Source organism: Malania oleifera, chromosome 3, assembly GCF_029873635.1.
Source record: "Malania oleifera isolate guangnan ecotype guangnan chromosome 3, ASM2987363v1, whole genome shotgun sequence".
Lineage (NCBI taxonomy): Eukaryota > Viridiplantae > Streptophyta > Magnoliopsida > Santalales > Ximeniaceae > Malania > Malania oleifera.
The window spans coordinates 29,846,753-29,873,926 of NC_080419.1; the positions used below are offsets into that span (position 1 = coordinate 29,846,753).

At 37.9% G+C, this 27,174-nt stretch overlaps 1 protein-coding gene across 2 annotated transcripts in view; it reads right to left on the minus strand.

Moving 5' to 3' along the window:
* LOC131152171 (actin-related protein 9) overlaps positions 1–27,174 on the minus strand; it is an 88,511-nt gene that overhangs the window by 49,691 nt on the left and 11,646 nt on the right. For both annotated transcript variants that reach the window (XR_009135879.1, XM_058103876.1), the window contains exon 7: positions 20,085–20,293. Coding sequence is in view for 1 of the 2 variants with exons in the window: in XM_058103876.1 (XP_057959859.1) it covers positions 20,085–20,293 (209 nt within the window). In the remaining variant the exon portion in view is untranslated. The remainder of the gene's footprint in view (positions 1–20,084; positions 20,294–27,174) is intronic.

The following is a 27,174-nucleotide window of genomic DNA, read 5'->3' on the forward strand; positions in this document are numbered from 1 at the left end:
TTGACAGCCACATGAAATCCTTGATCTTAAAAGAAGCCTCAACCTTCAAAATAGCATCATTCAAGGGAAAAGAATGAAAACTAGACGTTTTTAACACATGACAGACAAAATATTGTAGTAAAAGAATTGGTACCATCCTCGATACAAATATTTGAATCATTCCTGATTTGAGGAACAAAAGAATCCAAAGCTCTAAACAAAATAGTAAGCTCATCAACCTCTCATTCAATCAAAATTCTTGAACACATGAAAATCAAAGAAAGAGAGCCTCTTTCTAAAGAATCAAAAAATAATCAAGACATTATTAAGGAATATGGCCTAAAAAGATGAAGAATCAACTCCAGCAAAACCTCACCCTACCAAATATCCTTCCAAAACCAAATGAGATTCCTATTACAACCCTGAACCCGATAAAAGGATACAAAAATATGAGCAACCTGTGAAATAAACTTCCAATGGCTCAAACAGGAAACGTTACCACTTCCGCTGGTATCTCAACCATTCCAAAGCATACTGTACTAACTTCTAATAACCTTGTGCCATAAGGAATTAATGCTAAACAAAAATCTGCCTTAATTTTGGAAGTCTTTGAAGACTCCAACAGTGTCTTGCCTGAGACTGTCCCAGTTCCTTTGAAAGAACGCCATGTTAAAGCCGTCAGGTCCTGCGGCTTTGTCCCTGTTGCAGCTCTTGAGAACTATTACAATTTCCTCTTCCTCAAAAGGCCTCTCGAGCCACCAAGCCATGGAGATGTTCAGATTTTCAAAAAGTGATACCATTTATAGTTCGTCTCCAGGATTCCCACTCAATATACAGATTTCTGTAGAAATTGCAAATTCCCCTTTTAATATCTCCTTCATCCGCTAGGAGCTCACCCTCCATTTCTTGCCAACAAGTTGTATCTATGATGCACATCAGCAGCTCAGTGGAAAAAACTGGTGTCCCTGTCTCCTGCCTTCAACCAATGAGCCCTGGATCTTATCTCCATGCTATTTCCTCCAAAGTGATGATTTCAGCTAGCACTGAGCAACTCTTTTGGATCTATTCTCACCATTCAGGCCCCATCTAAGCTCCTAGTCATCCAGCTCCCTTATGTCATTCAATATCTCATTCTTCCTTAGGGTGATATTGCCAAAGATATTTTCGTTCCACCACTCAGTTTCTCTTTCAGCATCTTTAATTTCAAGGCGGCCACATAAATGGTCTTCCCTTCAACCTGCATGTCATACCACCTATCCTTAACCAGATCACCAAAATCCTGGTGATTAAGCCACATGTTCTCAAAACAGACGGGGGTTGGCCCTGCTTGATTCCTCCCATGTTAAGATAGGAAAGTGACCAAAATGGGCCAAGGGAGTAAAGCGTGTGTATCTTTTGAAAAATGTTCCTCCCAATCAGAGGAAATAAGAAATCTGTCAATCCTTGAGTGTGAGGGAGACTCTTCAGTTTGACCATGCAAAAGGGTCTTGATTACACAACAAAGTTGCATAATTAGGCATTTAAAACTGTTAATTAATGATTACAATTTCACTTAAATGCCTGATTATGTCCCATATTTTAACATTGAGCTCGTTTGACAATTTTAAGATAATTATCTTATTTTTGTAGAAAAATTTACAGATTTTTATATTTTATTATTGCAGGAAATTTTTGGACATTAAAGCCAAAATTAAAAATGTTCGTGCGTGTACATGAGCCGTGTGCGTGCGTGAAAGGAATCCGTGCATTGAAGAACCATAGCTGGGCCGAGAATCAAGTGAAGATCCGTGAGCAATTAAATAAAACAGGCCATGCATTGTAGAAGCCCATGCGACAAGACCATGTGGACAACAGAGGGCCATGAGTTTTGGTGAGCAGCCGTGCAAAGGAATTGGGCCCGTGAGCTTGGAGAGAAGGCTTATGCGCTGGGCTTAGATGGACAAACTGTGTGGAACAAAGCTGGGTATTGTGGACTGGCACGTTGGGCCTCATGACGTGACCTGCCCATGCATACATAAGTAAGGGCAGCCGGCTTAGGAGGGGATACACTGGGATGACCTGAAGGGATTGTTTAGGGTTTTAAAAGCTTTAAAAAGAGAGGGGGGGGGTGGCAGCTTTTTGTAGGGTTTGGTCGGCTTTATTTTAGTTTTTTTCTATGTTTTGCTCGGGAAGGAGAAGCTGGAGTTGGGCGCTGCAGCAGAACCAAGCAGCAGCTGTGCTGCCTCCTCACTCACGGCTACTCTCTCTCTCTCTCTCTCTCTCTTCTTTTATGGTCATTTAGTTGTTTTATTTTAATTTCATGTCTCTTTAAATATTTTGTTGGAACTTTGTCATTGATTACTTTACTTTAATGCAGTAAAATATCTTGTTGGAGCTTTTCATTAATTTAAATTCAGTTATTTTTTATTTAAGGGTTTGTTTGAGCTTATTTATTGTTTAGTTTAATTTATCTATTTATTTAGTTGAGCGTTATTCGTTGTTAAATAAGTTTATTTATTTAGTTGAGTTTTATTTATTATTTAGTTTAGTTTGTTTTCATTTAGTTGAAATATTGCAGGATTTATTTATTTCGCTCAAGTTATCATTGTGTTGGGTTGAGTATTTATTTTTATGTTATTGTTGAGTTTAATCTCAGTTTATCTTCGTTTGATTAGTGAGTTGTTGGTTATTTTTTTTTTATGCATGTTAATCTTTTAGTTAAGGTTTACGTTGTTTTAAGTTTTATTGCAAAAATCTCAAAAATCCCAAAAACTGAATCAGAACTGTGTTCAGTAAACTGTGTTTTTTTATTTTCTTTTGGGTTTACACAAATTTGGAATTAATCCACATTCTCTTAGGAGACGATCTGGCTTTTAGGCTATATATTACATGACAAAACTCCTATACTTGGGATAGGCTCTGCGCTACTCATTTTTAGAGTGAGTCAAGTTTTTGGCATTGTTGCCGGGGAATGCCAAATTTAGTTTCAAATTAGTGTTTTTCCCTTTTATTTTGCTTTTCTTTATAAAAAAAAAAAAAGTTTTGAAAAAATAAATAAATAAACAAAATATGGTTGCACCTGCACCACGCACGCTTATGGATTTTTTGCAGCCTACATGCACCACTGCACTATCTTACACTGTTTTACCTAATAATGCACTTAATTTCATGATTCGGCGTGGGAGGACATCATTGTTACCTCAATTCTACGGGATGGAATCCGAGTGTCCTTATCGGCACCTGACGGAGTTTGAGTTGACTTGTAATACCTTTTTTCCTTATGCTAGAACTGATGAATTTACTACACTTCATTTATTTACTTCCTCTTTGAAAGATAAAGCAAAGATGTGGTATAATTCTTTGATGCCTCATTCTGTCTCTAATTGTGCTAATATGGAACATGAATTTCTGCATAAATTTTCTCCCTCACAAAGAATTCAATTTTTGTAGGAACAGATCAGTCAATTCAAGCAAAGAGCTAGCGAGAAATTTCATGAAAGCTAAGAGTGATTTAAAGATCAGGTTAATATGTGTCCCTACCATGGATTTGAATCATGGCGCCTGGTCAACTACTTCTACACTGCATTGACTCCTGACTTGAAACAATTCGCCCATACTATGTGTTTAGGAAATTTCTTCGACAAGGAGCCTGATGAGGCATTGCGTTTTCTGGATCATTTAGCTAACTATGCTCAGCAGTGGAACACTAGGATTAATAGAAGGCCAATTGCAACTCAACCATTGGGAGCAATACATGGTGGAGACTGGTATGAACTGAAAGATGATTTTGATGTTGAGGGACGTCGGGTTGAATTCACCAGAAGTTTGGATGCTATGATGAAAAAAGAGAATAGTACAGAGCAATTTTGGAATCAACCTTCCCAGTCCTATGGCATCCCCTTATCAGTCGATATATCATCCGATTGTTCCTCAACATCAGTACCAACCACAACAGATCTCTCAGAGCTATGCACCTCCAGGATTTCAATCTAACGTAGCGCCTACTCCACTAGAGAAGTCTCTTGAGGATACTCTTCAGCAATTCATGCAGGTTCAGGTCACAACTAATAATCAGTACACTCAGGCCATGAATGAATTGCGGGACACCATTAATGAGATGAGCACGCAGTTGAATATCTTAGAAAAAAGGAAATTTGTACAATCTCAACCTAATCCTCAAGAATATCAACAGCAATAGCAACAAATACATAATATTTCTCTTGAGACAGCAGAGGCCGTTATTACTTCGAAAAGTGGAAAATAAGTTTCCCAACCTGAGATACTCATCGACAGACAAACAGATGTCCCGACACATGAAGTTACAACTGAGATAGATGAAGTCAAAGAAAAATCAGAGGAAGCAAGCCTAGAAGTGAAGAAGTCAGCTAATGAGGAGGCCGAAACTAATAAGGAGTACCAACCTGTGGTACCTTATCCTCAGAGATTGGCAGTCGTGGAACCGTCACTCCCTATTGGAGTAAATGTCAAGGAGTGCAATGCTAAAGCAATTCCCCACAGTGGCAAGGTGATTGGTATACTCGATAAAAAAGTTGAGCAGAATGGTGAGAGTTCAAATTTTAAGGAACCTGGTAAAAATTTTAATGTTGATGCTTCTGAAGAACTAAAGGTAACTGCTCTAACCACTTTGCCTCAAAGACCGGTTCTTAAAGAAGTGAATTTCCTAGAAAATAAACTAAATAAAGATCCTTTCTTCTTAAAACAAGGAAGGCAGTCTGCACATATTTTGTCTAGTACCTTAGAATGTATTGATTTATTTTAAGCTAACTTTTGTATAGGTAACAAGATTGATTCATTGTGACGACTCAAATTTGGAGACTCGCCGATTCAATTTATAGACCTGCACCCACCAAATGAAATTCCTCCTGAGCCTCCTCCAGACATGTTGTGCTGTTTTTCTTTTCTTTATTTTCATTTTGTTTTATTTTGTTTTATTTTTAGTTTATTTTTAGGTACACTTTTCCTTAATTTTAGTTTTTCTTTTCCCTTACTTCTCCACCAAGGTATGTCTCTACTTCCCTCCCTATGCTTTCACATTGAGGACAATATTTCATTTTAGTTGGGGGGAGACAATTTGCATGTGCAATTGGGTGTTACTCATTTGGATGATATAATTAAAAAAAAAAAGTATTGAAGATGGATGATTATGCCATGATTAACAGTGACTTATACCCTTCACATACTTGCATATAACCTAAGAGTTACACACTCGAGTTATTTATGTGTAGTTTTTTTTCATATGAGTTTGTAACTCCATTAAACTTGACTAATAGTTAATTCGTGTTAATCTGGCTATATAAACTCTTGTATTTACATGGTATTTCATGAGGTTAAAAATACGCATTCCCGTGACTTGTAGCACTTACGGTTCCTTGTGAGCACTAAGAGAGCGCCTGTGGCGACTTTGATACCTTGTGAGGTACTACTAAATCATTTATCATTCTTTTGAGTTTTTGACATCAGCTCATAATTCATGAAACTCAACATTCTTTTTTTTTTTTAGATACTCTTTGTACACTAGTCTCAGTTTTTGATTTGCTAGCCTAGAGGTGACATCTGGTAGGGAGATACAAATGTAAGTCTTGTAGCCTACTCAAGATGTGAAGGTTGAACCACCCCTAGAAATAGACTTATTTCATGGACTATTGTTTGTTCGAGCTTAATTCACATAGGTGGTATGAAGACAACAAAAGAAGTGTAATGATTGTCCTAATTGACCATGAAATGAAAGAAATAGAAGAATGAGTAGAAAAATAGAAAAAAAAATAATAATAATAACAATAATAATAATAATAATAAATAGAACTGCACATGAATGAAGTGAAAGATTAATACCTACTCCACACAACTACCACAAAAAGCCAGGGACATGACACATGTTCTCCACATATGAAGACTCTTCAACCGCCTAATGCCTCAGATGTATTCATGTCTGGGTTGTAACTAAGTTGATCTAGGGTGGTCTTGGTTGGATATGGCAAGTAGGTGAGAAAATGCTAGAGTGCAGGACCCAACACCTCACAAATAGGCTGGATCCTTTTCAAACTAGTCCACTTCATACATTTAGCATCTATTCCTTGCAATATGTAAGATGTTTGATCATGACACTCCTCCTCACATATGACAAGTGAACCCATCTTTTTTGAGTGTTTTTTAGGGTATACCAGTGAGGCCAAGTCAAGACGACCGTTCTGTTAGTGTCAATGGATACCCTAGGTGTAACGAGTCATACACATTACATATGCTTCAAGATTTCGCCTATTTATACTCGAATTTATATGGCTACATTAACTCTGAATTGTAATTGCTGGTTGAATTTATGTGAGTATATACTGTTCTTAATGGCTATATAATGATGAAACTTTCATGAATGACTTGCTTCGGAGTTTTGTGAATTGTGTATGAATGAGCTTGTGTGTAATCTGGTTATATTCATGTATGTGAAATGGTACGGTTGTGTTGCATGTGCATTCATTGCATGTTTGTTGGAATAAGTGTTTGTGGGTACCGCCCTGGATTTCATTTACGTTATTTGCTAGAGACTAGTAAAACGTTAGTTGGGGGTGTGATTGCGCGTCAAAGTTGTATAATTAGGCATTTAAAACTATTAATTAATGATTACAATTTCACCTAAATGCCTGATTATGTCCCGTATTTTAACATTGAGCTCATTTGACAATTTTAAGATAATTACCTTATTTTTGTCAAAAAATTTACAGATTTTTATATTTTATTATTGCAGGAAATTTTTGAACATTAAGCCGAAATTAAAAATGTTCGTGTGTGTACATGAGCCGGGTGCGTGCGTGAAAGGAAGCCGTGCATTGAAGAACCATAGTTGGGCCGAGAATCAAGTGAAGATCTGTGAGCAATTAAATGAAACAGGCCATGCATTGTAGAAAGCCGTGCGACAAGACCATGTGAACAAGAGAGGGCCGTGAGTTTTGGTGAGCAGCCGTGCAAAGGAATTGGGCCCGTGAGCTTGGAGAGAAGGCTTATGCGCTGGGCTTAGATGGACAAGCCATGTGGAACAAAGCTGGGTATTGTGGGCCGGCACATTGGGCCTCATGACGTGACCCGCCCATGCATACGTAAGTAAGGGCAGCCGGCTTAGGAGGGGGTACGTTGGGATGGCCTGAAGGCATTGTTTAGGGTTTTAAAAGCTTTAAAAAGAGAGGGGGGGGGGGCAGCTTTTTGTAGGGTTTGGTAGGCTTTATTTTAGTTTTTTTTTATGTTTTGCTTGGGAAGGAGGAGCTGGAGTTGGGCGCCACAGCAGAACCAAGCAACAGCCGTGCTGCCTCCTCACTCACGGCTACTCTCTCTCTCTTTTCTTTTATGGTCATTTAGTTGTTTTATTTTAATTTCATGTCTCCTTAAATACTTTGTTGGAACTTTGTCATTGATTACTTTACTTAATGCAGTAAAATATCTTGTTGGAGCTTTTCATTAATTTAAATTCAGTTATTTTTTATTTAAGGGTTTGTTTGAGTTTATTCATTGGTTAGTTTAATTTATCTATTTATTTAGTTGAGCTTTATTCATTGTTAAATTTAGTTTATTTATTTAGTTGAGTTTTATTTATTATTTAGTTTAGTTTGTTTTCATTTAGTTGAGATATTGCAGGATTTATTTATTTCTCTCAAGTTATCATTGTGTTGGGTTGAGTATTTATTTTTATATTATTGTCGAGTTTAATCTTAGTTTATCTTCGTTTGATTAGTGAGTTGTTGGTTTTTTTTTTATGCATGTTAATCTTTTAGTTAGGGCTTACGTTGTTTTAAGTTTTATTGCAAAAAGCTCAAAAATCCTAGAAACTGAATCAGAACTGTGTTCAATAAACCGTGTTTTCTTATTTTCTTTTGCATTTACACAAAATTTAGAATTAATCCGCATTCCCTAAGAAGACGATCTGGCCTTTGGGCTATATATTACATGACAAAACTCCTATACTTGGGATAGCCTTTGTGCTGCTCATTTTTAGAGTGAGTCAGGTCTCCAATGAGGGCATCATCATTCACGAAGTAGTGAAACTTCTACATGCTGGAAGAGTCAGAGGATCTGTCACTCCTTTCATGAGGGTAATAACCCAAGGGGCTTCCCATTTATCTCTAATCTCCACTAGCTCATTCAATAAGAGATGCCTAGAAGAACCTTCACTTGGACCATAGATCTCAATGAAAATCAACAAGAGATTGTCATCCAAAGTCTTGAACAAGCAGGACACCAAGAAGGAATTGATGGAATGATCCAACAAATCCACAACCAAATAATTCCACATGATGAGAACCCCTCCTTCTGTGCCTGAGGTTTTTAACACAATCCATTTGCAGCTTTTTAAATCCCATAAGCGATTCACCAAACAGCAGTTTAGAGATTCAACCTTCGTTTCCTAAACAGATAACATACAATTTCCAATCATTGAGAAATGACATTATAAATATTCTTTTGGTTTTATCATTTAGCCCCTTCACATTCCACGAGATGATTTTCCTCAACATATGTTCACAACAATCCCACTGCTACCAACCACTCCCATTTCTAAAATTCTTTCTGATTTTTCATAGTTTCCAGAACATTCCAACCTCTCTAGCTCCCTGCTAGTGTGTTTCTTATGACTGCAGCATTGTTGCTTTTTCTCAATTTCCCTTCATTTCTTCTCTTTTTCTCAATTTCCTCAAAAAGACACAATGCCCCCTCCTCAAAGCTTTCAAAAAAAGAAACCCCAATCGCCTTGCTCACTAGGTTCATTCTGCTGTGTTCCCAGTCCAAAACCTGCATCTTGAAGCTGGGTTTACCGAAATGCAATCTATTTAGATCACTCAAGGATAAAGAGGGGCTGTAATCCTTTGCATTCAAAGTTCCAAGCTCATCAACAGGAACAATCGCTAGCTTACCCTCCAAAAGCCAACACACACCGAAAGCTCCTCTCTTTGGTGTTCGTTAGCAAAGGCAGGAATTGCAGGCTGAGGTTTAGCATGTTGAGGGACCTAGGCATCAAAGTGAAACTGAGAAGCCATGACACAGGTTGGTCCATTGCATGGAGAGAAAGGGGAGAAGACTAGGCTTAAAAGGAGGCTGAGGAGAGAAGGTCCAGTTGGCTAGTAAGTTAGTAACCCGAAATTGAAACAAAGAGGACAGGGAGTAAAAGAGCCTACCAAGAGACACAACCCAACTAATCTGAAACAAGCAAACAACATGCGCTGAGGGTAAGGCCCAGGTAATCTTTGCCTGCCTGTTGACCAAGACACCATCCCAAACAACACTTGCAAAGGAGTGTGTGTCTTCACTAGTCGTCTCCAACGCATGCAGCATCTTGATAGAGATACTAAGGCAACAACCACAACAAGGACAGACGCAAGAAGCCGTCGGCGAAGGTGCAAAAAGGCCAACTTGAGTTTCCAACTAGGGAAACTGGAGAGGCTGAACCAAGGACTTCATCTTCTCCAGTCATGTCTTGGAGCAAGGAAGAGAGATCAATTGGGGTGGCAAAACGGATCAAAACCCAACGGGTGACCCGTGACCCTCCCGTTTAAACCAGGTTCGGGTTTAATATAGGCTGACTCGTTTATAAATGGGTCAACCCGGACCCGACCCGTTTATTAAACAGGTCAAGCGGGTTCAGGTATCTAACGTATATATATATATATTAAACTTAAAGCTAACCCTACCCTTGCCCCTTTCCCTTTCCCTCTCCCTCAATCAGCACCGCCACACCACACTCAGAGTCCCTCGCAGAGTCGCAGGCCGCAGCACTCCCTTTCCCTTGCAGGCCACAGCACTCGCTCTTGCTCAGTCCCTCCTCCCTTTTGTGGCCAGCACCTCACCCTCACGAGTCACGGTCCTCACCCTGCCCTCTCCCTCAGACCTCAGTCGGCACTCGACAGCCTTCGACCAGTGAACCCAGTTGCCAGTTCTGCACAAAAACGCCGGGAGTCTGAGACGCAGGCTCCAGAAGAGGGAAGCCCAGCGAATGAGGAAGCCTCGTTTATTGGGGCTGATTTGTTTTTTTTATTTTTTTATTTTGTGAATTTACAAAACAGGGTTGCAATGATTTCATGGAGGAAATGTTTTCGATGATCAACAAGAACGTGAGGGAGGAGGTACGTTGGGGTAATTTTTGTATGTCGGAGGGGTGAACAGTAATTGTGAGCTTATGATCTGGTTGCATCGCAGGAAGAACTGCAGACGCTGTTCGTGGAGATGGCCGGTGGCGACGCATTCAGGTTTGATTTGGACTTCGACAACGATCAGACGGCAGCTAAGAGGGCATGTGTCAGCCTGTCTTCCACTCTTCCTCTGAATACTGAAATGTTTAAAAAAAATAAAAATAAATCAATTATGTTTTTAAACGGGTGACCCGTTTATTAAACGGACAGGTTTAGGTTTACCTATTCATCACCCGTTAATAAACGAGTCAACCCGAACCCAAACCTGTTTAACCTCTACCCGTTTATGACCCACCCAAACCCAGCCCGTTAACCCATTTTGCCACCCCTAGAGATCAACATGAGTCTTCTACCCAGCTCTCGAAGTAGTGCCCAACCATTCAAGTCGAAACCCTCTGGGAAGTCTACAACCCTCCATCCACTGTCCTTGGCCTCAATTAGGGCAAGAAACTTGCTGAACCAGTTCTCACTGAGCTGAAGTAGTATGGTCTTCTCCTTTAACCTGGTGTGATTCTTCCAAGAGAAGGAAGGCCACTCTACTCGCAACAAGACCAAAAATTTTCAGGCATCGAAAGGAGCCATCCAATTTCCCCCTTCTCTAGAAATATGGATATCCTTCTTCTCTTCTAATTTTCATATACGCGAGGAAGATCCATGCTCTCCCCTTCGATCGCAATGTCAAATGACTTTCGTTCAATGAAGACTACGATTCTCGCGTCACTTTTTCTTTTCTTTTTTTATTGATAACAAACTCTAATTCTTGCATCACTTTGCATTGCGGAAGAAACCGTTCCGTATAATTTTGCATGTTTACAATTTCAATCATATTTTTATTTGGTATTTGGTTCAAGGACAAAAATTAACATTTGTTTAATCAAATTTTTAATTTTTTTTAGTTTTTGAGTTGCTAGTTATCAATTTTGAGCTTTTGTTTCTTGTTTTTAGTTTTTGTTTTCATAATTTTTCATAGTTGTACCAAACGGCCCCCAACTCTTTCACCACTCTATGCTCACTACAATCCCCTGGCCAACGTTCCTAGAGGATGGAACACTCCAAGAACAGAATCACAGTATGCTCATGCTTTAAAACATGGAATCTTAGGGATTTACTTGTAAGATATTATGGGGAAAAACATGTAATGGTACTTCTGCATGTTGGGAAAGATGTTGAAGTGTTTCAGAATTGAAGAGATTTTCTATTGTGAAATAGATTAATATTGAATGGAAATGGAAATACAATGCAATAATTTTCCACTTTAACTAATAAAAAAATATATGGCATGTGAAAAACATTGAGGTGGTGTTTGGTAATTGGGAATCAACTCTAGGAATCGGAATCGGAATTGGAATTGGAATCGGAATGGTTGATTCCCATTCCTAGCTTTTGTTTGGTGATAATTTCATTTCAATTCCCATTCTATGCAGGAATGTGATTCCCCCTTTTGCCTACTTTTTGATTCCCATCTCTTACTCTAAAATCAAATCCTAATTCTTGAAACACAATATATTATCCTACTCATTATAATGCATATATATACACATACATACACGCAGCCCTATATATTATAAATATGATGTTTTATATAATATATATTACATAAATTTTAAAAATAATATCAATCTTATGATATCATCAAATATAAATATATAATAATATATTTTATTATAAATATTAAAACATCTTAATATTTATTATTATATATATAATAATGCTATAACATATAAAAATTAATATAATAGTATTAAATATTAAATTATTATGATATAATTGCAGTATGATTGTTGATTTATAATATTATTTATTATTTTTTAAAAAAATTAAATAAAATATTTACTGTTATCATCAATTATAAATAAGTAATAATAAAATTTAGTAAATAGTATAGTATACAAAAGAATATAATACTATTGTATGATAAATATACATGAGCACATATTTATTATCATATAATATAGAATAATATATATTACATAAATTAAAAAATACTATTAATGTAATATAATATATATTACATAAATCAAAAAATAATAGTAATATTATGATATCATTAACTATAAATATATAATAATATCATTATAACCATTATTATTAATATTTATATTATATATAATAAAACTATAACACATAAAAATAATAGAATACTATTAAATTATAAAAAACTATGATATAATTGTGGTATAATTATTATTTATTACATCATTAATGCAAATACGTAAAAGTAAAATTTAATAAGGATACAATATACAAAAGAATAAAATACTATTTTTTAATAAAATATAATTCTACAGTTATTGTTTTATTATATAATAATTTATAGTAAATAATAAATTATGTTATAATATTATAAAAAATGAGATTTTTATTTACATATAATAAATTACATACTAAAATATGATAATTATAAAACATAAGATTAAATGTAGTATTACTAATATAGGTAAGCAAAATATTAATAACAAAAAATATGACAAAATATTGTATGTGAAGTATAATCAAGTACATGATTATCAAAATGATTTTATTGTAAAAGATTATTAATTCTATAATTTAACAAAATAATATGATATAATAACATTGTGTTTGGGAGCATGGATATTGGACCTTGGATTTGGATAAGGGTGGATTTGGACTAATTTTGTTAAAATCCCAATCCCGAGTATCATTGTAAATAATATACAAATTAGGAAAGTGGGTAAATATGGGGGATTTGATATTATTCAGTAAGGGAATTGTTTCCTTGTTTAGAATAGGTAATCGTATTATATATTGGGATGTACATATGAACAAAGTAATGTAGAAAATATTCACAAGTTTTTGCTTTCATGGTATCAGAGCTAAGGTTTCTCAACCTTAGCTAAACGATGCCCAACAGCACCGTCAACAGCAGAGGCTCTACCTCCTCTGCAAATATCAACGGTGACTCAGAGGCCACATCCGTTGGGGGTTTGAATGGGCTGGATAATACAGCCTTTCCACTCTCATTGGAAAAATTAAACGGAAAAAATTTCCAAGAGTGGGCTCAATCCATGAAATTGGTGATTGAGAAAAAAGGGAAGCTAGGTTATCTTACCGGTGAGCGGAGGAAACCAAACCCTACCGACGTTGTAGCCCTACAAAGATGGAGGTCCGAAAATTCCATGGTCACAGCTTGGCTCGTCAACTCGATGCAGCCATCAATCGGAAAAGTTTACTTGTTCTTGCCAACGGCAAAGGAAGTCCGGGAAGCCGTATGTGAGACATACTCTGACGTCGAAAGCTTCTCACAAATTTTCGAAATCAAAACCCGATTGTGGCAGATGAGGCAAGGTGAGAGAGGCGTTACCGAGTATTTCATGGAGATGACTAATCTCTGGTAGGAGCTCGATCTGAGCATCGACGAGGAGTGGGAGTGCTCCGGCGACAGCACACGATACGAAGGAGGCTCAAAAACGAGAGAGTCTTCGAGTTCCTCGCCGGCCTGAACCGAGAGCTCGACGACGTGAGGGGACGGATCCTTGGCTGACAACCTCTTCCTTCAACCCGAGAGGTCTTTGCTGAGGTTAGGAGGGAGGAGAACAGGAGGCATGTGATGCTGAGGCCTCAAAATGAACCTACTGGGCTGGACCTCCTAGTACCCGTATCCGCCCAAAAATTAGATGGGCACGCTGGACACGCTGGGCAGGATGGACATGCTGGGCCAGATGTTTCAACTCTTGTATCAAAAGGCCCAAACAGGACCTAGTCAACGATCACAAAAAGGTAAATTATGGTGCGAACATTGCTGAAAAACAAGTCATTTAAAAAATACCTGCTAGGCGATTCATGGAAAACCAGCAAATTGGAAGCCGAGACAATACCAAAAAAATCATGGGTACCAGGCCAGCACTGACGGATCAACTGGAAGATTACAAGGAGAAAACACCAATACATCTCCCAGTAGTGCATTCAGTCGCGAACAGTTGGATCAGCTATATAAGATGATTTCGTCAATTCAAACATCGGGTCAGTCTTCCTCTGGTTCCCTGGCTCACCGAGGTAATATCTGTCAGCTTTAAAGACTACATCCTATTACAAATCTCCATGGATAATTGATTCGGGTGCATCCGATCATATGACTGGGTCTTATCAATGTTTTTCATCCTACTCACCATATGCCGGGAATTTGAGGGTAAAAATTGTAGATGGCTCTCTCTCACCAGTTGCTGGAAAAGGAAGTATTCGCATATTTGATTCTTTAACTTTACAATCTGTCCTACATGTCCCCAAGTTATCTTGCAACCTGTTATCCATCAGTCAGTTAACAAAAGACTCAAATTGTTTTGCTAAATTTGTTTCCTCTCATTGTGTTTTTCAGGACCTATCATCGGGGAAGACGATTGGCACTGCTAAAGCATATGAGGGACTCTACTACTTTGAGGAGGCAAGTTTGAGTGAACTATGTAATACTGCAATTTGTGATTCTGCATCTACTTCTAGAAATAGTGAACTTTTGTTATGGCATTCAAGGATGGGTCATACCAATTTTCAATATTTAAAACGTTTGTTTCCTTCTATTTGTTCAAATAAAATGGCTTCTGAGTGTGAGCTTGCCAAACATCGTCGCACTTCTTTTCCATCATCCATATACAAACCATCTCGCCCATTTACTATGTTTCACAATGATGTATGGGGTCCCTCACGTTCCCTCAATCGCACCAATACAAAATGGTTTGTTACCTTTATTGATGACCATACTCGTCTTTGTTGGGTCTACTTACTGAAAGACAAAACTGAAGTCCGCTCCATTTTCATCAGTTTCCATTCCATGATTCATACACAGTTCCAGACTCATATTCAGATTTTACGTACTGATAATGGTACGAAATATTTTAATACTATCCTAGGAACTTATCTTCAAGATAATATGATTGTTCATCAAAGTTCTTGTGTGGATACCCCTCAACAAAATGGGGTTGCTGAACGGAAAAATAGACATATACTTGAAGTAGCCCAGGCATTAATGTTTACTACCAACATGAAACATTATTTTTGGGGCAATGTCATCTTAACAGCCACACATCTCATTAATCGAATGCCGAGTCAAGCACTTTCATTTGTCACCCCTCTTCAAAAATTCCAAGAACACTTTCCTACCTCTCGACTCCCCTCCAATCTCCCGCTGAAAATCTTTGGTTGTACTGCGTTTGTTCATATTCATGCACACCATCGCAATAAATTGGATCCTTGTGCCATTAAATATGTCTTCCTTGGTTATTCGCCTACCCAGAAAGGCTACAAATGCTATGATCCGGTCTCAAAACGACTGTTCGTTAGTCTTGATATCACTTTCTTTGAAACCACTCCTTATTTCCCAGAGCCCTCTCTTCAGGGAGAGAAATGGAGTGAAGATCGGTTCTTTGACCTCTTTACTACTGAATCTGCATCATTCTCTCCGGTTACTCCATTCCCCGACCCATCCTTCGAGCCTTCCATTGCATTACTTCCTGACTTGCCGAACACAATAGAACACTTACCCTCAGGGGAGATACAGGAGAGCAAAACAACGCAGACATACTCGTTTACTCAAGAAAGCCGAAAACAAAGAATAGGGAGAATCTCATACTTGAGGCACCAAGAGCGTTGGAACCGGTGATGGCTCCGAATAACCATGAGCCCATGCCCAATCCCGATCTGGTAATTGAGTCTTCCTCTGATAATCCTGCACCTGATGATATCAATTTACCTATTGCGATCAGAAAACAAACCAGGTCATGTACTCAATACCCTTGGTCTAAATACATGTCTTATAAAAATTTGTCTACAGGATATTGTGCATTTGTCTCTAACCTTGACAGGATGAAAATGCCAAAGAACATTCAGGAAGCTCTAGAAATACCGAAATGGAGAGAGGCAGTCATGGAAGAAATGAGAGCCCTAGAAAAAAATGGAACTTGGAAGTTGACAAATCTACCAAAAGGGAAGAAGCCAGTGGGTTGTAAATGGGTCTTCACAGTGAAATATAAATCTGATGGAACAGTTGAAAGATATAAAGCCAGACTTGTTGCAAAAGGTTTTACACAGACTTACGACATTGACTATACTGAAACATTTGCACCAGTGGCAAACTTAAAAACAGTTCAGGTTCTCTTGTCCTTGGCAGCCAATTTAGATTGGCCACTACAACAACTTGATATTAAAAATGCCTTCTTAAATTGAGAATTAGAAGAGGAAGTATACATGACTATACCACCAGGTTTCAGTGAAACAAGTGAAGAAAACAGAGTGTGTAAACTCAAGAAATCCTTATATGGCCTCAAACAATCTCCTAGAGCGTGGTTCGACAGATTCGCAAAAGTACTAAAGAATCAAAGGTATCGACAAGGGCAATTAGACCATACACTGTTCTTCCAACAGTTTGAAGGAGGTAAGAGAACAATTCTAATAGTGTATGTTGATGATATAATCCTTACTGGTGATGATACTGTAGAACTGGAGAGATTGAAGAAGGTTCTAGATGCTGAATTTGAAGTTAAAGACTTGGGACAGATGCAGTATTTTTTGGGCATGTAAGTGGCAAGAACGAAAAAGGGAATTAGTGTTTCTCAGCGAAAGTATGTTACTGACCTCCTAGTTGAAACTGGCATGCTAGGATGCAAACCCAGTGAAACCCTGATGGAGACAGTAAAGAGGGTTGAAGACTGTGGAAAACTAGTAGAAAAGGAGAGGTATCAGAGATTGGTTGGCAAGCTAATCTACTTATCACATACTAGACCAAATATTGCATTTGCAGTCAGTGTAGTAAGTCAACACATGCATTCACCAAAAGAAGTTCACTTAGATGTTGTATACAAGATCCTTAGATATCTCAAGGGATCCCCAGGAAGAGGACTCTTATTTAAAAAATGTGAAAGCAAGAAAGTCGAGATCTTTACAGATGCAGATTAGGCAGGATCAGTGGAAGATAAAAGGTCCACCACAAGTTATTGTACATTTGTCTGGGGAAATCCAGTAACTTGGAGAAACAAAAAACAGAATGTGGTGGCTCGTAGTAGTGCTGAAGCTGAATTCAGGGCAGTTGTTCAAAGGATATGTGAAGGATTATGGTTACGAAAACTGTTGGAGGAATTACAGGTCCCGGTGAACTTTCCTATGAAACTCTACAGTGACAATAAGGCAGCTATCAGCATCTCTCTCAATCCAGTTCAACACGACAGGACTAAACATGTGGAAGTAGATAGACACTTCATCAAAGAGAAAATTGAAGAAGGAATATATGTATGACTTATGTACCAACCAAGGAACAAACTGCAGATATTGGTTGGGACAACAGAGCTTTGATGATCTTATTAACAAGTTGGAGATGATTAATATTTATGATCCAACTTGAGGGGGAGTGTTAAAATCCCAATCCCGAGTATCATTGTAAATAATATACAAATTAGGAAAGTGGGTAAATATGGGGGATTTGATATTATTCAGTAAGGGAATTGTTTCCTTGTTTAGAATAGGTAATCGTATTATATATTGGGATGAACATATGAACAAAGTAATGTAGAAAATATTCACAAGCTTCTGCTTTCAAATTTCAATACAATTTTATACTACATCTTATCCAAATCTAATACAACTCCTAATCAAAGATCTCTCCCAAACCTGGGGAAAGTATATATTCATAATATTAATATTCCATATTAAACTAAATGAATAAATTTTTATATTATAAAGTCATAATTGATAAACTAGACTCGTTTCTGATTCCTATGTCTATATATACCAAACACTATAACACAATTTTGATTCCGATCCAATGTCAAACCAAACGGAATCTAACATTCCGTTTCCAATTCCAATTCCAACTGCAAATGCTACCTGAACTAAAACTATAGATTGTTAGATCTAGAGTTCCGGAATGAAAATGTGAATGTTTTGGAATGTTTTTGTACCAATACGTGGTTCATTGGGGTGTTAGCGTTTTCTTGCAAACTCAGCCCTAGTCCCTAACAATTCCAAGCAAGAAGCTTCATTTAAAACCACTAAACTTACCCTAGCTCCTACCTCCTTTATCATAATTACGGGAGAGGGAAGCCTAACTCTCTACTCAACTCCAAATCCTTTTTCCTCTGGCTAACCAATCCCAATCCAAACAGCTTCCACGCTATGGTTCGCAACACTAAGTCCTAATTCATCCAGAAGGGTTTGGGCATTATTATTGTCCCTCTCATCTCCTAGAAGGTCCTCAATATGCAAGCCCCCCTCATTGGTCATCCCCCTTTGGCACAACAGAGATTTGAAATTAGTGTTAGGATGCATCAAAGGGGGAAGAATGCATTCACAAATAGCAGCACTATTCAATGGAGCTCCATGATGTTCATTACTAAGATTAAGAACCACACAATATGGAAAGGATTCAAGAACTAAACCTAGAATCACAAAAGGTGAAGCAATTAAACTAACAGCACATGGATAGTCTTTTTGGCCTTTGTAGCTCGCATTGAGTGGTTTTTGTTTGGAGGGGACATTTTAATGTCATTTGCCTTGCTAGTGATAGATTTGGGAGTCCCAAGGCAACTAGCAATAAGGGGATGTTCAACTCCTTTATTTTGAATTGTGGGCTTAGGGATGTTGATTTGACTAAAAGTCATTTTTACTTGGGCCTTCGGGTGGCAGATTTGCTTCTTCCCGTATTGATATATTCTTGTTTACCAATTATCAGGTGGTCAGCTTTAGTTAGGCCAATTTCAGATCATTGCCCAGTCTTGCTAGATACTCATCCAATTCAATGGGGCCTACCCTTTTAGATTTGAAAATGTGGTTGACGCATCCCTTTTTTTAGACAATGCATTAAGATTTGGTGAAAAGGATGTTATCGGGAATAGATGGGTTTAAATTTATGAATAAATTGAAGCTTGTGATGAAAAACAATCTGAAATTGGTGAATAAAGATGGTTTGGCAACAAAAATGAAAGGAAGAATGTCGTTCTAGTGGAGATGAGTGTTTGGACAGATGGGAAGAGTGTGATTTGTGAAAGATTGACAAACTTTTGTAATGAGCTACAGTCGATCCTTTTCACAGAAAACATTTGGGAGATAGAAGTCCAGGATAAAGTGGGTGAAGGAGGGGGACTGTAACTCCAAGATGTTCCATGGGTAGCTAATGGGAGTAAAAGCCTTGATGAGGAGTTTAGACTAAGGAAGTGTGTTGCAAGATCCTAAGCAAATCAGGAGATGACTTTGGATTTCTGTAGGAAAAGAACAGGTTGAGGGAACAGGTTGAAGTTAGAGGGTCTTGATTGGAGTCCAAATGGTGGGGACTTAGCTAGAGAGGCTGCTCAACATTAAGGAAAATTTAATCATCTACTACATGTATTAAAACTGGGTTTTGCTCCCTTGAGGTAGCCACGTGGCAGCAAGTGGCCACTGGCCCCTTTGTTGCTGCTACTTGGCGCTCTTATGTTCATTCACTTGATCTGGGCAGATTAGGATCGGCTGACTGAGTATGGATCAATAACACTTCTTTCTTATTTGATCAAGTTGTATGTATGTTTTACCTAATTAAATTGATCCAGCACATAGTGTGGACGCTTTTCCAGCATCTATGAAAGAAAGGACTAGGGAATGCTCTAATCTAAGTGAATCAAATCTAAACCTTTTCTTATAAAACAATGAAAGTTGCATATTGGATCATGAAAAAAAATTACTATTACAATGAGTTATTAGCATGGTTTAGTTCAATAGTTTTGTGCTCATACTCTTAGAATGACTAAAAACTAGTTCATAAATCATATTTGAATTTCCTTTAAAATATTATTGGTAATTTTCCTTCGTTTTTCAATCTAGAAGTAAAAAATAAAATTCCAAAAGGCTTGCGCCTTGACGTCCGTATGCTTATGCCTTGCATTACACTTTTGCCTGTTAATACACTAAACCATCAGCAGTCTTTTTCGCATGCACAAAAAATCTAATAAATGGAGAGAAGGATTTTACCTGCTGCACAGGATAATGTTGAGAAACATTAAAGTGACCCCTGCGAATCGGACGTCGTAAGCAATATGGCTCAGTGGGGGATATCTTTAGTGCTTCCTCGCCATAAATAAGCTGTCTGAACTTGTGGTTATTCACATTAAACTCCTTAGAATCATTAGCTTCAAGCTGGTCCAAGGAGTCACTGGATGAAGCCTTATTTGCAGAACCTTCTGCATAAAGTTAATACCACATAGTTTGATTTGTAATTTGACATATATAAGGAAATGCAAATTGAAAAACAGGAGGCTGGTAACAGAGGTTAAACCACAAATATTAACCTACCAAAATGGTTTGACCAATAATTACAAATGAAGATGAATAAGATGGCAGAATTACTTTGGTTCACAAGTAAACTCACTAAGACTGCACAACCTCTCCCTCACATGACAAACTTCTCAAGGCTTACGAAAACTTACTTTGCCCTAATAACCATAATGAACTGCGAGGAATTATGAGATTCAGTCCAGCATCAAACTGAAAACAGAGCATTAAGCATGTTTTGACCAAAGAAAACCATAAAAATAACAAATAATTTCAAAAACAGTTCTTGAAATCACTATAACCTTGGTATTAGCCAAGGTAGCATTCACTTGCCACTTTTTTCCCAGATAGACCATCCACCATCCCACCCATCCAAGTCACTGGCAGCTACTTACAATTTACAATCAGAAACAATCTTATTAATCCAAATCATAACATCTGCACTGGAGATATGTATATCAGCAGAGAAATTGCAACCATCATCAAGAACCAGAAGTTTATTATAAAGTGCTTTTTCTTCAGTCTCACCGCCACATGCCCCTATAGTCCTTGACCCTATGTGAAAAGTTCTCACAGCATCACTCAGTGCCAAGTGGCCCAAGCATGACATCAGCCTGCAGTCAAAACTCCAGGAATTGTAAGATACAATAGCCAATTTGCCCTCTGAAGCAAATTGTTCAGTGAAAGCATACAGAACTCACTTGCACCCAATATTTAAACAAGTCATCTCCAATGCATCCCTCCCTTTTTTTTGGGGTAGAAAAAAAGAAAAAAAGAGTTTCAATAGAGGAAAAAGCATACGAGTAGGACAAGAAATCCTCCTAAAAAGTACAAAAAAGAAACAAAATGAAGCAAAGAACGGACAAGAGATCAAGCTAACACAGCCAACAAATCACGCTGAAGATCATAGAAACTGAAACACCCAAAACATCCAAAGAGAACACACAACAATCCAAAAAATACGATCCTGTTCCTAATGAAATCAGCAGACATGCGATGACAATGGAAATGGAAGATTAAGATAGCAAAACTGCACACTGCCAAAATTTTCTCACGTCTTTTTCCTCTCTAAACCTCTCAATGCAGTACAGAGAAAATGCCTCCAATGAGTTAGGACATACTCAACACTAACAAAATAAACCAAAAAAGCTTGTTCCATAAACTCCGAGCAACAGCACAGTGAAGAAACAGATGAGCATGAGATTCACCACTAGCATTGCACATTACACAGATGAACCCTTGTGATGCCTTCTAATCAGCAATAGATTATTCGTGTTAACTCCATTAAGAAAGGCATCCACACAAAGCCTTAACCACAAGGAGGAAATTAGCTTTTCACAAAAAAAATTAGCAAGAGGAAAGATTTTTGCAGACCAAGTAAAACAAAAATAAAAATATTTACAGGAGAAACACATCAGAAGCATCCCAAGTCCAAATCCTATCATCCCCTCCATATAAAGGCCGAAAAGAATCCAACAAATGAAGAAGCATGGAGAGCACCTTGGTTCCCCTATCATTAAGATTCCTAAGAAATGAAAATCCCAGAAACGCAATCTTCATTGATAACCAGAGAACATAGAAGGGAAAATATCACAATAACAAGCTCTCCTACCCAAAGATCCACCCAAAAATGGACCTAAGAAACATCCTCCACTTTATATTGAATGAGGAAAGAAAGTGAAATTTGCATGAACTTTCATGAGAAACTCTATTTTCAATATTAGCATCTTCTCCATTTGCACGCAAATCAAAATTAAGCTCAATAACGTAATGCCAAAGAGTAGTAGTTCCCAAAGAACAATGCCATAACCACTTACCCACAACCACAATGTTTTCAATCACCAAATTACCAAGACTCAAGCCCCCCTCCCCCAACCCTAGACCTACAAACAACATCATGACTCACAAGATCCCCCACCCCCAACCCCAACCCCCCAAACTCCAACCAAAGGAAATCCCTGATTGCCCTCTCCAACTTAGCTGCTGCTCCTACAGGGACCTTAATTTATAGACAAAAATAAAGAGGAATTGAAGAAAAAAAAAGTCTCAATTAAAGTAACATGAATTTCCCTCCAACAACCCTCAAAAATGAAAAGCACCCTTCCAAGCATAGGCTCTTAGAGACCTTAGAAATAACAGGATCTCAAAACTGCATAAAGCAAGTATTGTCGCTCAAAGGAACACCTAAATAAGCCAAAGGCCACTGCAAAATATGACAACTACGAGAGTAGCATAACTAGAAACCACATCAGGACACAGGTTAACAGCAGCTAAACCACACTTACCCAAATTTGCTTCGACCCCAACACTAACTCAAAAACCTGCATTTATTAGAAAAAGCAGTCCCATCATCACACATCGAAAAGATGGTGTGATCAGCAAATTGCCAATGCAAGACAATCACACCATCGCTCCCCACAAAAAGACCCTGAACTAAACCCCCTTACACTGCTTTATCGATTCCTACTCAAAGCATCAGCATTGATCATCCTTCTTGAAAACCACAACAAACTTTCGTTTCTTTTTCTTTTCATTTCATAATTCAACAATATCTAGCCAAATCTTAAACTTGCCAATGATCTCTTGCTTCATTCACTGGACATTCTCCATTCAGTCTGTCGTTAGAAAAAATTTATCAGGAGCCATCAACACTTGTTGTGATACCACTCTATCCAACTCTCGAAAAATATAATATAGCCTGCAAAAAACCATTATTGCCCGGAGATGAGAACACCCCAGCCATGCCTTCTAACACGAAATCCAATTATTTTCTTTTGGACAGACACATTCATTCAACTTTGCTGCAGTTTCACAATACAGATTTGAAGATGATTACCTTACATGATGTTAACAACCCAGCTTCTCACCTATAGAAGGCAAGCTTCTAATCCATGGCAAATAGTTCGAACATATTTAGTTCCATAAATTCACTCTAAGCATGAACCTGTCTGCATTAATCCATCTATAATTTTTCCATTGCCCAATGGAATTCCTGCATTTTGCACTGCATACTGTACATAACAAAGCTTTTAATTCAAACCTAAGAGTTGGGATAACTTAGACAATCATTTTTCTAGAGAAGCTCCACATTCTCACTCCCATAACTGCCAACCCGGAGCACAACAGAAGCATTCATAATCAACACAAAACATTGATAATATAGAATATAGCATAAGGACGTGGGTGCACACACACGTGACATCATGCACTTGCATATCCATTACTAAATATAGCTGTTGCTGGCTTCCTTCTACTTCTCTTTCCAATTCTGCCCTTGCAAATTCTCACTTCCTGGTGATCTACAAATATTCCAAATCTGTCATTTTTTTTATAGCAAAAGATGTTATTAATAGGAAGAGAATTTACAAGAGAGAATGAAACATATCCCGAAAAAGGCCTGAAACAATCCAGAAAAAAACTGATAATAACAAAAAAGAAAAGATCAACATGCAGTAGATTCCACCAATCTCTTTGTAACTCGTGGAAACTAATTCCTCTGAGAAATCCCAATCCAGCGCACCACAGTGAGGCCAAATACTAAATTTTATCCCGAACCAGTGCCCACTTTAATTTCTTCCCAGTGAATATCCTTGTATTACGCTCCAACCATAACCCCCATAAAACTGCATAATTTCAATTGGATCCCTACGATGCAAAATCAGCCAGGGTTGGTTTTCTTTGACATTTCTTTCCAATTTTGCCCCAAAAAACTTGCATAACTTCATTCAAGTCCTTGTAATACTAGCATATTTCAGATCTTGCCATTATAAATTTTAATAACATCTGTTGGGTCCATATGATGCAAAATCAGCCAGTAATGAATTTATCTGAGAAGGAAAAGAAGAGTACGACAAAAATATGAAAAAGAATAAAGGGATAATAAGATATCCTAACAAAACACAATGACTAACAAAGAAAAAACCACAAAAACAAATGACTACAAAACAACTCTACGCAAGAAACACCACACTAATCCAAAGCAAAACAAAGAGAAGTAGCTAAATTCTTAAAAATTCTGACATTTCCCTCCATCCAAAAACACTAAATGATGGCCATAATTGAAAGCCACAACAAAGCCTCTCCCTCCTTCCCATTCCCAAAGCCCACAAAAACCATAGCACCAAATGCCTCCAAAGAGGAAGGACAAATCCAATTCTTGCCAAAAATATCAAGCTTACTCCATTGGGGCCAAGAGCAATGACAATGTGTAAACAAACACAAATAAGTCTCCCCTTTTGTAAAGCAAAGGACACACACATCAGGCGATAGTGTCTTAATTCATTCTTTGCTTCTAAAGCAAGTCATTAGTATTAACTTTTTCCAGGATTACAGTCCACATAAGGCCTTCATCTTTGAAGGAGGCAAAAGGAATAGCATTGGATTCTGAATCAAATGAGAAAAGAAAGACTTGCAAAAGTATTCACCAGAAGAGTCTAAACCCCAAACTAATTTATCATTCCCCAACCAGAAACAAAAAGAATCAAGAATATTAATCAAAGGAGCAAGCTCATTGCTCTCTCTCGCATTAAGGATCCTCACAAAATGAAAATCCTAAGAATACCCACATCTTGCAAGAGGAGGAAAGTAGAAATAGGTTATCATGAAAAGCAGATAAATGGAAAAAAGAGAGAATGCACACAAACCAAAGGAGCCTCCCCAATCCAATGATCCTCCCAAAAGCAGATATTCTTCCCATTACCAACAATATAACGGAGGTTACAAAAGAAAGAATGATAAAACCAAGACACAAATTTCCAAGGGCTCAAATAAGTAGTATTAACCCCAAATTTAGCATCACCATGTGGAAGTCCAAATTTAAGGCAAACTACCCTATGCCAAAGGGACGTAGGTTCTAAAGGGAAGTGTCATAACCACTTCGTACCAAGGAAATGTTTTTGGACACCAAATTACCTAGACCCAGTCCTTCCTCCCTTTTGGACCTAAGCATAGTTGCACAGTCTACAATATGGTTTCAATCTCCCTCACCTACTCTGGTCCACAACAAATTCCTCATCAATTTCTCTAATCTTCAAGCCACTCACAGGAATTTTAACAAGGAACCAGTAATATATGGAAATAGAAAGACAAGCATGAATAAAGTAATACAATCCAGGGTAAAAAAAAAATCCTTCTACTTATCCAACCTCCTAGCAACTCTCTCGAAAGCTAGGTCTGGAAAAGAAGGGTTGCTGCCTACAAGGATACCTAAATAAGTAATGGACCAACTCAGAACACCATAACTGGCTAACATAGCAAAAGGACTGAAGTTAATCCTGATACCCATGATGCACTCTTAGAGAAGTTAATTCTTAAACCAACACTTTTTCAAACACCTACAAAATGGTTAACATGTTGGAGAAACCATCCATATCCTCCAAAAGATTTTTAAAAAAAATGGTGCCATCTACAAACTAAACATGTGATATGGGCAAGTTTTCATGGTCCAATTCAATGCCTTTCACCAAATCCCTATCAACCCCTTTATTAATCATTCTACTCGATGCATCTGCCACAAACATTAAAGGCAAAGGGGGTAGAGGACCTCCCCACCTCAAACAACTAGAAGCTCCAAACCAAGGTTTAGCCTCATTATTCACTAAGACAGAAGACAATGTGCACCCCCTAATCCATTTCTACCATCTTGCTCCAAAACCTTTTCTGCCCATCACTCTATCCAACAAACACCAACTAACCCAATCATAAGCTTTCTTAAAATCTAATTTCAAAACCCCTTTTATTCTGCCTTATAGCATCTTCAGCAACTTCATTTGCTACTGATTGTGCACTTAAAATCTCTCTATCACCAATGAACGTGCTCACTAGGGGAATTGGTATCCAACAAGACGCTACCCAATCTCTTAGATAAAACTTTAATCAAGATCTTATACACACTAGTAGCCGGACTAATTCACCGAAAACCCTCGACTCTAATAGCATAATCTATTTTAGGCATCACGGTAACAAAAGTTGATTTATGCTCATACCCACAACCACATCATGAAAAAACTCACAAAATATGCTAAGAAGATCTTCCTTCAAAAATCCCAACATCCTTTAAAAAATGCAATCAAGCCCATCACAAACCCTTCTGGCCCAGCCCAAGAGCCCTATCCCTATCAATTTCAAACACCATGCCTTTAATCTCTTCCTCCTCAAAAGCCTCCCCGCTCTGTTTTCTCTATGCAAATAGGACACCAGTCCAACCGCATCAATAATAGCCCTACCCCCATCTCCTCAAAGAAGAGGTTCCTGTAAAAGACAATAATCATACCGGCAATGCACACAGGGTCCTTAGTAAACACACCCCTATCATCCTCCACTCTTCTATAAAATAATTCCTCACCATCACTCAACACCCAATGAAATAGTCTTGTAGTACAATTACTCTCCTTAACCCAATACAAAAGAACCTGCTCAAGCTCATTAGACAAGTCAACTTTTCTACCAACTATTTCTTCTAAGTGAACACCATGGTCATCTAAGCAATCTATAGCACCTGGTTCCTATAAAATATCTTTTCTCCCCGAACACATATCACCAAAAACCTCCACATTCCAACTTTTTCTATTCCATTTAGATGCCTCACAAACACTACTTTTCAACTTTTTTGGATTTGTTGTGACTGAAAGTGGAGTTTCTGTTGACCCTGAAAAGGTCTAGGTCATTCAATATTGGCTTACTCCTAGGAACATTCATGAAGCAAGAAACTTCCATGAGTTAGCCACATTTTACCAAAGGTTCATTAAGAATTTTAGTACCATCATGACACCCATCACAAATTGTCTTAAGA